The sequence below is a fragment of the Streptopelia decaocto genome (genome assembly GCF_964273445.1).
Source record: "Streptopelia decaocto genome assembly, chromosome: 1".
Lineage (NCBI taxonomy): Eukaryota > Metazoa > Chordata > Aves > Columbiformes > Columbidae > Streptopelia > Streptopelia decaocto.
Window position 1 is genome coordinate 139,783,050 of NC_138663.1, and position 16,691 is coordinate 139,799,740.

The 16,691-nt window shown below is 39.1% G+C and overlaps 1 protein-coding gene across 1 annotated transcript in view; it reads left to right on the plus strand.

Moving 5' to 3' along the window:
* Positions 1–16,691, plus strand: part of NME7 (NME/NM23 family member 7) — a 96,745-nt gene that overhangs the window by 36,111 nt on the left and 43,943 nt on the right. Inside the window, exons 7-8 of the mRNA XM_082075934.1 lie at positions 1,854–1,959; positions 16,459–16,523. Coding sequence (XP_081932060.1) covers positions 1,854–1,959; positions 16,459–16,523 — 171 coding nt within the window. The remainder of the gene's footprint in view (positions 1–1,853; positions 1,960–16,458; positions 16,524–16,691) is intronic.

Consider the following 16,691-nt stretch of genomic DNA (forward strand, 5'->3'; position numbering starts at 1 on the left):
GCTGAACTTTTTCAGGTGTCTGCATCTTTTGTGGTCTTACTGATACCAGTCTTCAGTAAATCAACAAAAATTGCTAATTTAGTACCCCTCTGCCTATTTTAATTTAGTAGGCCCAGTAGTATATGGCTGCATAGCAGTTGCCATGGAAACTAGTTGGCTGTACCTTGCAGCAGCTTTGCTGAAAAGAAAGAAATATAAGATAAAGGGACCTAAAAGAACTCTTCTGAAGGAAACTCAAAATCCCAACCACATCTAATGAATGCATTGTAAACTGAACAGTTACAGTGGAAGTCTGAGTTGTTCTTTTGGAGGCTAAATGCCACATGAAAGTATGCTTCTGGTGTACTCTAAGCTGGCATCTCTCTGCAGGCCAAATTTTGGAATGTCTTTAGATCAGAAATGAAGGGAAAGGAAAATAATTTCCTTTTCAAGGTTCCACTTGGTTTTAGTTTGGCATTTCTTTATCCTTGTCCTTCAGCATTATTTAGTTACTGTTACAATTTTTAATGGATAAAACAAGGTGTTAAATATTTTTAATGTTTGGCTGCCTTTTCATGGCTGCTTCTTTTAGAGTAAACATTAGTTAACAGAGCGGGACAAAGTCTTTGAAGCACTCAGCATTTAATCAGTAGAAGGCTGTAGGAAACAAAGCCTTTTGTCTCAGATATGCCCACTTAAAATGTGGATCATTTGCTAGGATAAAAACCATGGATTCCATTCTGTTGAAAGACCCATTAGTTTGAATTGTATAATTGTTCAAGTAAGGATTACAGGAATCGTCAGAGTGACATGAGCTAAAGACTGGGAGATAGCTAAATTTATTCATCTGAATTTAGCTAGTAAATTAAATGACACAATTCCAGGAAATGGCACTGCTACTGTTACACAGGAAAAAATCAAATTCAGTAGTACTATCTCCAGGTTATTATTATTTCCCTTCATAGAAATTCATCAGTTCTCTTAATGAATTTGACCAATAGGTCTGAAATGGAATCTGTGTTTCGAGCATTTGACTGTTTATTGGCAGATTGTGTAATATATGTGAATAAATGGTATGGAAAAAGCATAAAGCTTGCAGTCAACAGTGAAAAAATATCACTGAGGCAAGGAGCCTGGCTGTCAAGCTCACCCCAGTATGGTCTAAGACCCACGCTATATGATACCTGAATAGTGATGGTGGCAAGAAAGGAAGTGATTGGAGGCAAAGGGGTTCTTTGGATTCATCTCAGAAGTCAGAGCAATTGAGTTCACCAGGTTCAATTCAGTAAAGAAAAAAAAAAAAATAGGGTCAGTAAGGCATGAGGAGTGAGTCAACAATTTTAGAGTAAGTTTAGTTCTTTAAGACAGAAGGAATAAAAGTTGTAAACAGATGGGATGGAGGTCAGTTTTGCATGTAGAAACAATACTACTGAGAAATGGATGGTAGTTGCATTTTGGCTCATATAGTAGAAAAGATGATGTGGAAAGAGGGAAGATAAAATACGTGTATATGGGAATGGATTTGAGAAAGATACTGAGGAAAGAGATATAGAATTCAGAAAGCTGGGAACACCTCTACCAAATGCTGTGGCAGCAGCATTTTGAATGGTTTGGATCAAAATGATTTGTGTAGTGGAAGTGAAAAGAAAGACATTGCAAGAAATATTCATGTTTTTATGACTGTAGCAATGATGTCAGAGAAGGAGAGAGATATTTGAGAGAATATTACAGGGAAAAAGTATTGGTAGCTCAAAAATCTATAATTAACGTTTATCTTCTGTGACTGCAGATACTTCAGATGTGGTTACTTGTGATAAAATGAGATGTATGCAGTTAGATCAAACTAAAATGTATTCAATTACAATTGTTTTCAGGAGCTGGAGTTGTTCTTTCCCTCCAGTGGAGGTCGCGGACCAGTCAACAGTGCAAAATTCACAAACTGTACTTGTTGCATTATTAAGCCTCATGCAGTTAATGAAGGTAAGCAATGCAGATAGTGGAGGTGAAAGCAACGTGTGCTTCATTATATCCATGATCATTCCTGTGGCCTTTTTGGAGAAAATGAGGCTGCAAGAGCATAGGATATATTTCGTAGTACATGTAAAAGTATGCAAATACATTGTCTTTCATACAACTTTAGTACTTCTGCAGTTCAGTTCTATAAATAGTGGGTTAAGTGTTTTCCATGTGGATACGTCTTAATTTCCAAATAAGAAGTGAGAGGTCGAAAAAAAAAATAAGAGCGATAAGAATAAATATGAGATTTGGTCAATCTTACTATGACAACTGCCATGCTCTTGCTCCTGTCTGCCCACCACACTCATGTACTAGAGATTTAGCATCCTGATGGCAGAGTGAAAGCAGGACACCCATATTGCAGGGCCTTCCACTCATAGTACTCGCAGTAACACGTTATGTTAAAACTACACACAAAAGGAGATTTGTGCTGATATGAGTCATGTGGGGTTTGAAAGTAGAAAAGGCTTACTCTATGAAAGTGAGCCAAAGACCTTTCTGTGCTGGAGAATGTCCTGTTAGCTCACCATATGAGTATTGGAGATGTTGCATGCCCAACTGTTACCATGCAAAAGTAATCTCACTTTTGTGTCCTGTACTTAGCTACAGGACCATGTGTAGGAGAAGTGAGTACAGTAAAATATTTTGGCTCTGGCACTGCAACAGTATTTTTGATTGCAGAATAAATATTGCCAAGTGAGAGCATTGAGATTTTTCTTAGTAAGATGTAGAGCATGCTCCAATGTTTTAATCACTTCTCTAAGGATAGCTGAAATGGAAACAGCAGAAGTGGCCGTAGCAGTTTCCAGTTCTTTCACACCTCAAGTGAGATGTCTGGAGAGCTTGCTGAAACAAAAAAAAAAAAAAAAAGGCTTTCACAAGAAAGAGTCTCACACTCACTGCTGATAATATGCCTGTTACCTCTCTGAGGCCTTGCATGGTATCTGCTACTGATAAGTCTGCCATGCAGCAAAGACAGTGTGATGTTCCTTTTACAGAAATATGGGAAGCAACTTGGGCTATGATCTTACCCAGCTATATGTTTGCAGAGGACAAACTTTTCTACGGCAGAATTGTCAAAGGCTTTAATTTGATTGTGAAAATAGCAAAGTGGATGGCTTGAGCAGTCCTTTCTTATACTTAAGATGTAATTTCTATTACATATGGGGGCTCAGACTCTCTCTTAGTGAGCTCAGGTTGTCCCTTCCTACTTTTAATGTTCTCCATTTCTGCAGATTTCATAGTGCCCTGTCTGTTACTTTCTTTTTTCTTGAACTCAGAATTTTTTCCAACTCACCAAAGGACGAATTCTGGCCCTGTTTGCACTCCCCTCTGGGAGCCTGAGTGTCTGAGAGAGATAGGGGTGGTGAGGGAGACAGAGAAAGAGGTATGGGTATAGATAAACAGAAAATGTAAGTGCACATCCAACTTTGCAATGTGAGTACTAGAAAGTCTGGACTAAAGTTGAGCTTAATATTCAATATGTAGTCCTTCTTCTCCCACCACAGAGGGATGGAAAGGCAGACCACAGCTGCCAAACAGCAACTAAAATTTGGAAGACGAAGTATACCTTTTTTGAGCGATCTCCATCCATACAGCTTTGGTTACTACCCTCAATAGAATGAAGAAATGAAAATTGAATTTTCTTCCATAAGTCAGCAAAGTGTTTTATCATTTTTAAATTAACATCAAGAATGATGAAATCATGCTTTTACCTGATTAAGCTCTGTTGTTCCTGCCTGTTCTTCCCAATGTTACTCTGAATATTTCAAAAGCCACACAGGTGCTGCATCTCTTAAAGAGATCACGAGACAGAGGTGGTCTCTGTAAAACTTTCTGGAAGTCTGACTTCTGATGGGGAGTTGGGCTTAGGGATGGAGAATTGCTGTGGCTGGGCCATGGTCTCCCTCTTTGGCTGAGAGCACTGGTGTGGCTTCATATTGCAACTGGACTGTTTCCAGTCTGCAGTGTGAGCCCTTCTTCACAAGGGCTGCAGGAACTCTCCAACATCAGCCCAATAGGCCAGGAGTGTCGCAAGGGAGAGGATTTTGCTTTCTTAGCTTGTCCTCTTCTGTCTTATTTAGTCTTTCTTGTATTCTTCTTCAGCCTGTTTTTGTGAGTAACAACAAAAATATCACTGAGTGGCATCTCTTTTTGTGCACTTGGTCTTTTTATAAAGCACTTCACATCGCCACAGTTGTAAGAACCATGCACAACAGAGTAGAGCTGTGCATCAGCTTTGCAGCAGTTGTTGTATGTCTCAATTCTGAAATTACTCTCATGATTAAACTGCCTTTTTTAAATTTGAAGGAACATAGCCTTTGCTTCCTACAGATTTAAAGTTTTTAAAGCTTCGAGCATGCTGTGTATCCAGTGGCAGGCTGTCTCTACAGAAAGGTCACCATTCTTCCTTCCCCATCCAGAGTGTTTTGGAGTCAGGAATAGAATGCTGAAGGGGTTTTGGGGGACCAAACAATCTGCTCAGGAGAAGACCTGAATCTTCTCCTAGCTGCTGGTCTGAAATAGGCAGATGAGAAGGGAGAAGCCCAGTTTTAGGGATTAGAGAGCAGAGACATGGCAGCGAAGCAGGTTGGCCCCATGGGATTGTATATCTGTAGGCAGAAAGTTTGTAGAAGAAAGGGCCGACCTATTTGGGCTCAGTGATCCGCGACAGAGAGGGGAGGCCCCGCTCATCTTGTCTCCCTTTTAACAGCTGTTAGCAACTGTGTTCAGTGATACCTGAGACATTCTGGTTATGCCAGCAACATCTCTTTTATCTCTGTTGAAGTAGGTGCTATAGCAACTAGTGAGCTGCCCTTTTGGCAAAATTGCACATAGGAAACTGCGTGATCTAACAAATAAGCAGCTTGCTTACCCCCAGCAGCAGTGCTTCTAGCTGTGACTGTCCACCCTGCTGTTTCTAATGGGGAGAACGTAAGTGGAATCACAGCAGCTGGAGAGAAAAGGAAATCCTGTGTGGCCGTCAGTGTGAGAAGGTGGTTTGGCAGAGGCATGGAGAGGAATTTATGTGGGTCAAAGCAGCAGAGCCTCTTATGCCTTGCAGATTTGTGCTCCACAAATTTTCAGTATTGAGTATCTAAAAATAAACCTTTTTGCCATTTCCTATGCGCTGCTGAAGCTTTGAACTTGATTATCTAATTACCATGAATATAATCTGCTCATTACACATGTACAATTACGTGAAGTTTCATTTAAATGCTTGAGCTTATACAGAGCTTTAGTCTCTATTTCTGCAGAAACATTTGACTGAATTCGTTATTTGAATTTTGCTTTCCAGTCCTTTTCTCAGTGTTTCTTTTTCCTCCAGAGTCTCTTGCATAACTGATTCTTAGAAGGAAAAATCTTCTGTTTTTCCATCCTGGAAGATAGTTTACTTTGACCACAGCTGTAAGCTAAGAGGCTTTTCAGCAAGTTTACCTTGCTGTCAAAAGACTGGATCTAGTCTCTAGTTTACACTGGTTAATTCTCAGACAGGATCTTTTCTTAGGAACTGTCTTTGATTACCGCAGGGGGTTCATAAGGTTCCTATCCAGTGACAAAGCAGTGGAAAATCACAGTTGGTTTTATCTCTGGCCTGGCTGACCCTCTTCTGACAGGCACGAAGAAACATCTGTTGCCAGGCAGCCACTGCAGCGCAGCCCAACCACCTGCAGCAGGACATGGCACACACGTGATGAGTCCTCTTGGCGAGAGTGCCCAAAGTGTTTTCCAGGCTGCAGAGGGACCCCAGGGCCTGATAAAGGGTGTCGGGGAGTTACAAGCAGTTTAAATTTAGCTGTCGAGGGTGCTGGTGATGCTGGAGGGGTGGTATCGCTGGCCTTCGAGGAACGTGTATCATACACATGTCTTAAAGAAGTAAAGTAATAGCTACTTGATCAGTCTGGTGTCAGCATAACGTCTTCTGTGGAGGATCAGAGTTAGGAAACCAGTTGGGAAGGCCGTGGAAGGCGATGCAGCTCAGTGCTCTGGACTAGACAGCTTTACCTCATTCTCTAGCGTCTCCTCCCAGTAGTGATGAAGCCCGTCCCTGGCTGGTTGGAAAGCTGGCAGTGGCCAGGTGATTGTGTTCTAACTCTGAAGAGGGTCTGTAAGAACAGTCCAATTCCTCTTGTTTGGGAGCTGAAAGAATGCAAGAGCAACCTGATGCTATTCCGTGCAGACTTGTTCTGAGCAGGGATGTGTCAGGGAGACATGATGTGGTTTGATGCCTTTAGAACCTGCCACACTTTCAGTGTCTTTTAGCCTCCTCCTTCTCTTCTCCTGAGTCCAGTTTTCAGTCGAGCAGTATGGTAACTAGTAAGCACAGCTTTTCAGTGTGTTGATTAAGATTGTAGGGTTTGATTGCTTAATAATTGGATAGTTTTGGTGTGGATCTGTGTTTCTGTAACCCACTTGCTTCTTGTGCTTGGAACTTCTGATAATTCAGATACAAGGTCACAGTGGCAATCATTTAGACATTCTCTTTTTGTAATTCCCCTCATGTTATTAGATCTGGAGGTATTGGCAGTAGTACTCAGAAGCCAAAGTCGTAAATGGATGAAATTCAGTTTAATGCCCTGAGGACAGTTATGACTCGACTGTTTTGTTGGCAGAAATCGCACCTTGTAGATCACTGGGTGGGATTAACTTTAATGTATTTATGTGTAACAGTTTAGTCACGTTTTCTGCAGGAATTAGAATTTGGTATTTCATGACTGGTTTAAAGTTTCTTTGATGTGGTTTTTACTTAATTCCTTTGAAAAACGAGCAGGGAAAAAAAATGACGAAAATAGTGGCGATCAGGCCAACCCCAACCATTCTGTGATTCTGTGATACTTCACAAGAGAGAGTGGGGAGAGAAGGACTAAAATCCTGCATTTTAGTAAATTATATGTCTGACTGCAAACAACTGAAGAGCTGTTCCTGTCACGAGATATCCTGGTTGCTCTTTGGAAGAGAAGTAAGCATCACTGTGAAAATGTCCAATTGACCTCTGTAGTGTTGTCAAGGTTTAAGGCAAGGCAACAATAAACTGTGGCAGATGCTCTCTGTTACCCCCTCACCTTCCCTCCACCCTCTCCTTTAGATCGGAAAGATGATAAGGAAGATAAGAAGGAAGGGAGACTTAGACTTCAAGTTGGAAGGTTTTAAAGGGTTTTACCAATGCTACTAATAGAGAAAATATACAAAATATACAAAACCAATCTTGAATGCCCAATATGGAATTGGCATCACTCCAGCAGCAGCGGAGCTGAGTGTGTGGAGCTGGCGTGGCTCCAGCCGCTGCAGGGCAGGCACCCGGAATTCATGGGCGGGACTTCACAGCAAACCAGAAACTGGATGCAGGGATTGCAGGGCCTTGGGCCTAAGGTCGCAGGCAGACAAAGAGGGTCCTCTTTAGATGCCGGCCATGGTCGAAGAGAAGCTAGACCCTCATGATCTCTCTCTTATATAGGGGGTATGACGATTATGGGATGGAATACTCAGTTGGTCAGTTTTAGTCACCTGTTCTGTCCGCCCCTCCTCAAACACACCCCTATCAATTATGGGATGTATGGAATTCTTGCTGTCATAGCAATAAATCTAAACATGAGGCTTCTTCTGCATTCCATTGGTCTTGACCTTGGCGATATCAGCATCAAGTACAGTGTCTGAGAAAAACATGCAGGCAAAAAATTCAGAAAAGTACAGTTACTTAGAAGGCGCTTAGCTGAGAGGAAAATTCACTAAAAGAGAAACTGGTCATGTTTTTAGCAAAACCAGGACAAATGTGCTAAGTATAGTTACATATATGTGGTTAGGAAAGGAATAAGCTGGAAAAGCAAAGAAGGGCAGGATAAAAGAGGTGCAAATCTGCCATAATTCTCAGGACTACCTATCTATATAATTGTTCTTTATCAAGATGATTTGTATTCATTAGATAATATTTTTTTAAATTGTAAACAAACTGTGGAATATTTTTTTTACCCTGGGTTTTTAGACATATGTTTGAGTAACTCATTATTTTTAGTTTCAGGAAACCTAGAAGCAAACCAAGGTTTTCAGAAAGCTGTTTGCTCACACTTGAGAAAAAAATGAGGCAGGCAGTTTTCTTATAAGTACTCTGAAAGCATATCTTCTGTCTGTGATAAATATGCACAATAGGTGAAATGCAGATGCTGTGGACTTTGTTTAATCATAGGCAGAACTTTTCTTTATTTCTCATCTACAAAGCTGAGTACAAAGGACATCAGTGATAGCCTTGATACACTTAACAGGATGAACTATTTGAAGATAGAATCTCAAAATGAAAAAAAAAAAAAAAAAAGTGGGATGAACACAGATCTTTGCAGATGCTTATAAGAAGGACAGTGGATCATTTGAGATGTGACCTCTAGATATTCCCGTATGCAATATGGCAATCTTAGTGCTGCAATCGTGAAAACTACCTAGTAAAACACTATACTTTCAGGTGCTGGTTTTTTTTTTTTTTTTCAGACAGATTTGCCCAGGCAGAAGACATATTTATGGAAGATTTAGATGCACTTGGTTTCTTATGTTTTCCTTGAATGTATTATATATAGGGTGTTGATGTGTTTGGTAGTATCTGATGGTACTGGTGTTTTTTGTCTGTGTGCTTGTGTTTTTTTTCTCATCAGAGAAGCTAGGAAAAAGTGATTAAAATGAAAGCAACCTACTTTCCCACTTTATCACCATTTTTGGATAAAAAAATCTAGCTTGCAGGAGAACAGTATTCCATCTGCTTCCATCTGTGTTTTAAATTATTTGCTGTAGTTGTAATGATGGATATTCCTTGCTTGGGATGTTTGTTTTTGAAACCAAGCCTATGTTGTTTCTTGATTATTTGCTACATAAAGTTTTAGCAGCTTGGCATTGGCTTCCGAACTTAGACTGACTTTGGGTTTCAGTGGCTAGTGGGGAAGTGACGTTTATTTTTCCAAAGTATGAAAAATATATTTTACATTTGAATTGATTAGGGTAATGGAGGAGGTAAACTGAATCTGGAAATCCTTTCTGACAGTTTGATACTGGAAGGAATAGGAGGAGGTATACTTCAGAGAAAAAAACCCTAACAGATTAAATGGCACAGCCAATCCTTGCTGAAGTTTCTGAGTATCCGTCTACCACTGGAGAGTGTTTCCAAATTGTGTCCAGTGGACTTATATTAGTGACGCTCCTGTTGCTGAAAATCATCTCTATGCAGGGATGATGGTATTGACATAAAAAGACAAAGACAAACCCCAAACATTAGGAATGAGTGTTTTTTACTGTATTTTGGGATTTTCATTCTCAAAGGGTTAAAGAAAAGTTAATTCTAAGAGTGGTCCAGAGCATTTCAGGCTAGTGAAACTTCTTTCATACCAAGGAAACCGATGAATCAAGAGTCTGTCATTTCATTTAAGCTACTTAGATAGTGATATGATGGACGTTTACCAGTATGTCTTTTTTGAAGGAAAATATGCTTTTCTTATCTCTGAATTCTCTAAGTGTGCTTTCCATAAAGGAAGGTAAAACAGAATCAGATAGTGTCATTCACTTGAATATCAGTGCCTTCATCCCTTGCTGTTAGGAAACCAAAATTTTCCTTTAATGAACTTATGTGTATGTTTAGATCTGTGCAGCATAAGCATCTGCATAGCCTTAAATGTTTTCGTGAACATTAGACTGCACATGAGCACATCAAATTAAAAGAGCTTTGCAAGTGAAGTCTCACCACCCATCCTTGGGCCAGTTCTTGTTGATGTTGTCGTTAATGACTCGAAGGGGGAAGGACGGAGCATGCTTGCAGTGTTTGCAGATGGTACCAAGCACCTACTGCAGTTTTGGAGGACATGGTTAGAATTCAGAACATTCCTGGTGAACTGCCGAAATGAAGCCATGTGAAGAAAATTAAACTGAATGTGAATAACTGCAGAGCACTACCACGGAGGAGGGAAAATAAGTGCACAAAAAGAGAACAACTGACAGGTTATCAGTGAGAAGTCTGTAGAGAGATGTTTGAAATAGTGATATATCATGAGTACAATTAATGTTCACAATGTTGGACACAGTTTATTGAGGTTGTTTTTGTTTTCTTTTTTCAGTAACTAGTTCTGCTCAGTGCGGGTCAGAACCCAACTTGTGCACTATGTCTAGCTTCTGGGCACTCTTTTTCAAAAGGAACACAGTCAACTGTGAGCAAAAAGAGTAAGAGATGTAGTCAATTAAAACCTGATGAAAACTTGAAGGGTTTCATTTTTTTTTTTTACCTGAGATGGAGTAAACCAAGATACACAGTTTTCTCCATGTAGATTTGGAAAATATGTGCATATTTACTAATTCAGATGAAAGAAGATTTAATCTAACAGTTAAGGGAAACTTCAAAGTATAGGGTGTTTCAAAAAGTTGGACTCAATTTGAAATCACTATATATGAATTGAACTGATGTTGTCCATACAGCAGGTGGAGGGAACATAGAACATTTATAAAAATGTTACTAAAACTTGATAACTCATTAAACCATTTGTAAATTTTTGTGTAATTGTAACAAGTTCCCATTGTGAAATTGGGTCTGTCTTTCTGAAATGTCCTGTATATCACTGGCCTGATATCTGGGGATATAATGGAACCTTTGTTACCAGAAGTTTTTGAGAACATTTTAGAAAAAATTTAAAAAATGTAGCCCTAAATAGTCTAACTTAACTGTACCTGCCCTTTTCAAATCAGAGCATAAGGAGAAAGGCAAGGTAGTGGCTCTGTAAAGAGTCAAGATGCAGGATGTAGGAGTATCTAATAGTCTTTTGTTAAGCTGAAAATAGATGATAGAGCTTACACTGTATTTACTATTGATCTAGGACAGGGGGTTGGCAAACCTTCCACAGGAAGTAGAATATAAATTTATTAAAGGCTGGAGCGGATTACAGGGGATCTCTGGAGAGTTTTAACCTTGAGGGTTAAGTTAATTGACAGTCCAATAGTAGATTGTAATTATTGTTTATAATTATGGGCTAATGCACACTACAAGGCATAATTTTAACCACTTCCTCTCTGTAACTGTAACTGTTCATGAAAAGTCCCATACACAGTGTTCAGTAGGGATAACCAGGAAAAGAAATTTAGTGAGCATATGAGTGGTTTTAATTATAATACTGAATGCCATCCTATAATCCAGAGTTACAGACTCAACTAAAGTATCATGTTTAGTTTTTTTCACACTCGAGAAATAAGCAAATATAAATGAAAATTATTATAGCCATAGAAACATTCTCCTAGCCAGAGTGATAGACAGTAATATTCTCAAGTGTAAAAAAAAAAATCAAAGTGAATGTGCTAAAGGTATACAAAATAGTGAATGTCTCAAAAGAAAGAAAGGAAAGACAAACAACCTGGGTATTTCTTTTTAAGCTTTCTCTTAATGCAAGAAAAAAGAAAGACAATCCTAGGCTTTTCTGTTTTTTTGTAGATATACAGCCATCAGTTTGAGTTCAGTATAACTGTGTCAGAGGTATTGGTCTTTTCTTTTTAATCTTTCTTTATTCCTCAAATTCACTTCTCAAATTACACAAACTGTACAGCCAAATCGCTGGATACTTTCTGTATCCTGCCTGTGATCTTTGACTTGAATTTCTGTATGGGTGTTTGCATCTGAATTTTAAATGTGACTCTTCTCATCTGTTCCTATGCAAGCTTTCCCAGAATTCTTTTTTTGTACAGTTTTTCACCATTTTTCGTCTTAATGCCCTGTCTGTCATTCACAAGTGTGATCTTGCCTTGTTCAGAATTGTTCAGAAAGTTGCAGCTGGGATTAGGCCTTTGAACCTCTCACCTCCTTTAAGTCTTTGCTTAAGTTCGTATTCTCAGTCATGTCAGACGCTTGGCTGTTTTTGTTTCAAGGTCCCCTAGATTTACTGTCTGTATGCATAGTTTTTCTTGTGCTAGCAAAATGATTATTTCGGTTCTCCAGTAAAGCAGTGGTGATATCTTTTGTCTTCACTCTTTTAGTATTTTCAAATGAATATTGTTTGTAAGGATTGTCACAAGTGCTAACGTGTTGATAGAGTTCTCCATAAACATCTGTAAAGCTGCCCTTCAAACTTCTTTAGGTTCTCCTTTAATACAATGCCAAGAGAAACAAGAAATTATGGAAAATATTGGATTCTATCACTATGAACTGTATTCTTTCATCATTTCCTCACATGTTCCTCTGTATCTTCTGTCTGTATTCACTTGTTTCTTCCCCTTACCCCCTTCATGGTTAGCCTGGGTGGCTTCTGAGCTCCACTTCTCCTCTATCTTGACCCAATGTGGGTCTCTCAGGAGACCCTCTGTCCTTCTGTGACTTACTTCTTGGTCCTCCAGAGTACAAATACAAAAATAACTGGAAATTCTTTTTTGTGCAGTACACAGCAAGGCTAGGAGATCAATAGCTACAGATTACCACTATGGCCAAACTTTCGGGCAGTCTCGAAATGGTGCATTTATGTTGCATAGTAAGAATGTCTGGAGTAGTGTTATTTCTAAGTAGAAAAAGAGAAGAGACAGATACACCTTGTTCTTCAGGGAATAAGCGCACTTCTTGAGAAGGACATCTGCCAGATTCCTACTGCACTGTGTTTTGCAACGTTTTCTGAATCAAAGATTAGCGAGAACTTCAACTGAAATACATTGCAGGAGGGCCCAGCTCTGAGACCCATTTTTTCCTCTTTTGGAATTCAAAAAGTACTTTGCTTGGGGTCAAACCTGATCGTGATACTCTGGCATTTTGGGACAGGACCTTTAACACTTGGCAGTGAGGAATCAGATAATTTAATTATTCTGTGAAACAAATTTGCATTTTAAAATGTCAAAAATGAGCATGACATGAAATTGCTACTTGTATTTAGTGCTACTTTAAGCATCTGGTACTGGTTACTTCTAGAAATACATTACCGGATTAGGTGGATCATTAGCTGATCAGTCACGAAGTTTCTGTATTCGTCTCAAAAAAAAAAGTTGTTGTTCCACAGAAATTATTTCTAATGATTGGAAGGATATTAAAAAAATTGCATGTAGAGGCTGAGACGAGGAAGGCAGTTCTTGATTTGCTTTGAAGGCAGTCTGGTGTCTTGCCTAATAAGCTTTTAGTGGTGGAATGGTTGAATTGGGAAACGGGCCAAGAGCAAAGGGAGGAGAATGTAACATCCCCAGTATCAGGGCTGGTGGTTCATAGTGTGCTGGGCCTGGCAGGTCCTGGTACCACAGCTGTTACATTCCATTAATTAAAGTGCCGTTAGGTTAAAAGTAACTTTCATGAACTGTTTTATTCCAATCCATAATTTTGCAAACAGTTGAAACATTTTTTCAGTCTGATGTCTTCCCTGCTACTTTCTGCTTCCTAATGAAGTGCAATTTTCAAATACGGTGTTTTGTAAAGCAACGAGTTGTAGAAGATCAATGTAAACTGAGGAGGTCTTGGTGCCTTATCATGATATCTTATTTAAATATGTTCGGAGATTATTTGTCTTGCATTAGCTGTGTAGTAACATAGTGCTGCCTAGGAGACATAAAACGTGTGCATGCTTGCTCTCTCTCATATTTGCTAGGATTAGTATTAAATTCCTGTAGTTGTATTTAGTAGTGCTTGTGATTCTTTTGTGCTTTGTGGCTGAAAATTCATCATAACTGGTGCTTAATCTGAAGCTTTGATTTGAGTTCTTACTGTAATCACATTTTAAACACGCAGTGGCCTTTTTCAAAGGGTCCTTAAGTTGTTATTTTTTTAATTTTTTTTTCACTACAGATCTGGATTTAAAAGTTGAAAACAAATTGTTCAAAGCTGCTGAAAAGGCACCTTATCTAATTAGTTCTTTTCCTCAGCTTTCTCTGCCCACAGAGGAGAGGACATGTCCCAATTCAGTCATGCAACTGACTGAAAGAATGAAACAGATCCCAAGCTGAGCCTTGAGCTTCTACTCTTCTGTTGCTTGGGGATTACCTCTACGCTTTTTGTTTCTATTTTGGTCCAGGTAGCATCTGAAAGGAAAGTGTCCCTAGGAGAAGCAATACGTGTATTGCCTGAACTGGGAAAAGGGAGGCCAAGTCACTGAATTCATAGATCTGCACTGCCACTGGCAACTTGCTTCTCCTTAATTCCCACATCTGGGAAGTGGAGCTAACATCCTGCTTTGCAAACATAAATGAAATCTCATGCCTCTTCCTCAAGGCACTTTGAATTCTTTTTTGGCAAGACATCTGTCTGTACAATGGTGGCAATAATTCCTTTGGTTAAGCCTTTTGGGTGTTGCAGTTATGGGCAACAAGGTGCTCTGTTGCTCTGATGAGTGAGAGTGAACTCAGGAATATAATGTAGAGGAAAATCTTGGTAGGTTTATCACAGTTAATTATTAAACAAACCTGTATTAAAGATCTTCATGCAAAATGCATTCCTACTTTGATTTCTATCATTAAAAGAGCCTGTCTTCTCTCTAGAGAGAAGAAAAATCTTAATGAATTAAGTAGAGAAACAACCCAGAAAGCTGAATATTTGACTCCCTTGTTGTTTCTCAAAACATGGATTTTGATTACAGCTCATGAAACTGGTGAGGACAAAAGTTCTGTAAAAAGCAGATCTCCCTAGTACCCCTGATACCTGATGAGTATTTTAGTTAGATTCTTGCCAGCTGTGAACGCCTAAGTGAGTGGCCCATTCTTGACTGATAAAGTGTAAAATGGAAATCTGTCACGCAAAGCATCTTTCTCGCACTTTGTCCCTACAGGCGGTGGTTGTTGGTTTCTTGTGAAGCAGTGGCTGTTGACTGGAGTGTTGGCACTGAGATTTGAGAATGAGGATATGTTTATGCTCTGTCACAGATTATTTATTCATTTATTTATTTCCTGAATGATCCCCAGCCGGTCACTTAATCTCTTTATAAACTGGCCATTCATCTCCGAAGTCAGCACTGTAGGCTGGCTGCCTTGCTGGAACCTGTGTGTGGAAGCGTCTGAGCTGCTGAGCCTTTCCAGCAGTGTGGACAAAAAGAAACTAGAGGTCTGGTTTCTCTCTCTGATGTGGTCTTGCATTTCCTGGACAAATTGCTGCTGCAATCATTTTTTTTTCACCTTGGAAAAATAAGGTGAAATATAATTTCCTGGTTTCACAGGAGTGTTCCTTAAAGAAACTTTTGCCGGTCCTAGTGAGCCATGGTGTAACGGTATAGTGGGATGGCAGGAACTGTGCCTGCCTCCACTAAGATTTTTTTTTTAAGAAGTATGCACTATTTTATATGTGGAAGGTTTTTCTACATAAACCTTAATGTGAAAATATAGTGGATATACTTCAGGGACAGCTTTTTACAGTTTTTATTTGTAAATACAATTTTTGAAAGCCCTCCAACTATCTGTCTCATTTACCCAGAGCTTCCACTGACCTTTTAATGAGTAGGAAGCTCCCCAGTCGTATGCTGCAGGTATTAGCGGATTGTGTACAGTTTAGGTCTTGAGCATGCTAGAACTTAGACACCAGATATGTTTTAGTCTCATCTACTAAATTTATGAAGTGCTAAAAATCCTACAATTTAAAGACTAGTTAATAAAAGGATTTAATGACCAAGAGTCAAATCCTGCTGTTGTCATTTATTACAGTGTATTCTATGATTTATTCTGCTCTGAATAAATGTCCAGAAATGTGTATTTTCTCACAAATTGTACTAGAGGACAGGCACTTATGCTCTGTAAAAATGGTGATGCTATAAAATTCACTCACACAGAGTATTGTACTTGGCTGACAGTCTTTCAGATGGCCTCATCTTGTAAGCACAGGCAAATCCAAATTACACATTCGGTGGAAAATCAGTAGTTCTTCTTCTCTAAAGTTTAGTATTTTGTTTTACAATGTCATCCAGTCTTTGAGGATGCATTCTGGAGAGAATAAAGCAAGCAGTACAATCAGCAGTAGTGTATTTGTGAGTTATAACCTTAGAAGCAGGAGGTTATTTTGCACTAATGTGTTTTTCCCATAGAAGGCATGGACTTTTGTGCTGGTTTGTTAGGAATATTTATTATCATCCTGCATTGTTTCTAGCTTAAAGTAGGACCCCTGCTGTGGTGAACACTATATAAAACCAGCAAAATAGGCAGCCTGTGCTCTGAATTGATTACTGTTTAAGTATCAGTATTGCCAGTGGAACTTAATTAAAAATCTAAATCTTGATCTTAAAGCAACTGGGTGTTTTGCAGTTGTTTTGAGAAAAGCGAAGGCTTGACTAATTACCTTTTTTTTTTGATTGAAATTATTTTCAACAGCTGCATGGAATTAACTTGTTTGACATCATCAAGATGTCACTTTAGACAGAACACGGAGTATGTTAGCTCTGCGCTCTGCTTCCTCTCACAGCATTACACAGACACTTTTCTGGTTTGAAAATAAGTGATATATTGACATAAATACCTTCCAGTTGTAAATTCTGCTTTTTAAAATAGAATACTGTCTTTTGTGTGTTTCTTCAGGGCTAGCTGGAAAGATTATAAATGCCATCATCAATGAAGGATTTCGGATCTCAGCATTGCAGATGGTAGGTTTCCTTCTGTGTGTGTTTTTCTGTAAACAGAAGTTAGAGGAGTGCTGTGTGCACTTCACCATAATGCACAGGTGTTTTACTGCAATAGAAAACCCTTGTGAAAACTGTTTTGGGATCAGCAGTGTCCTCATGATATTTGTGTTTTATTGTTTGATTGATCAG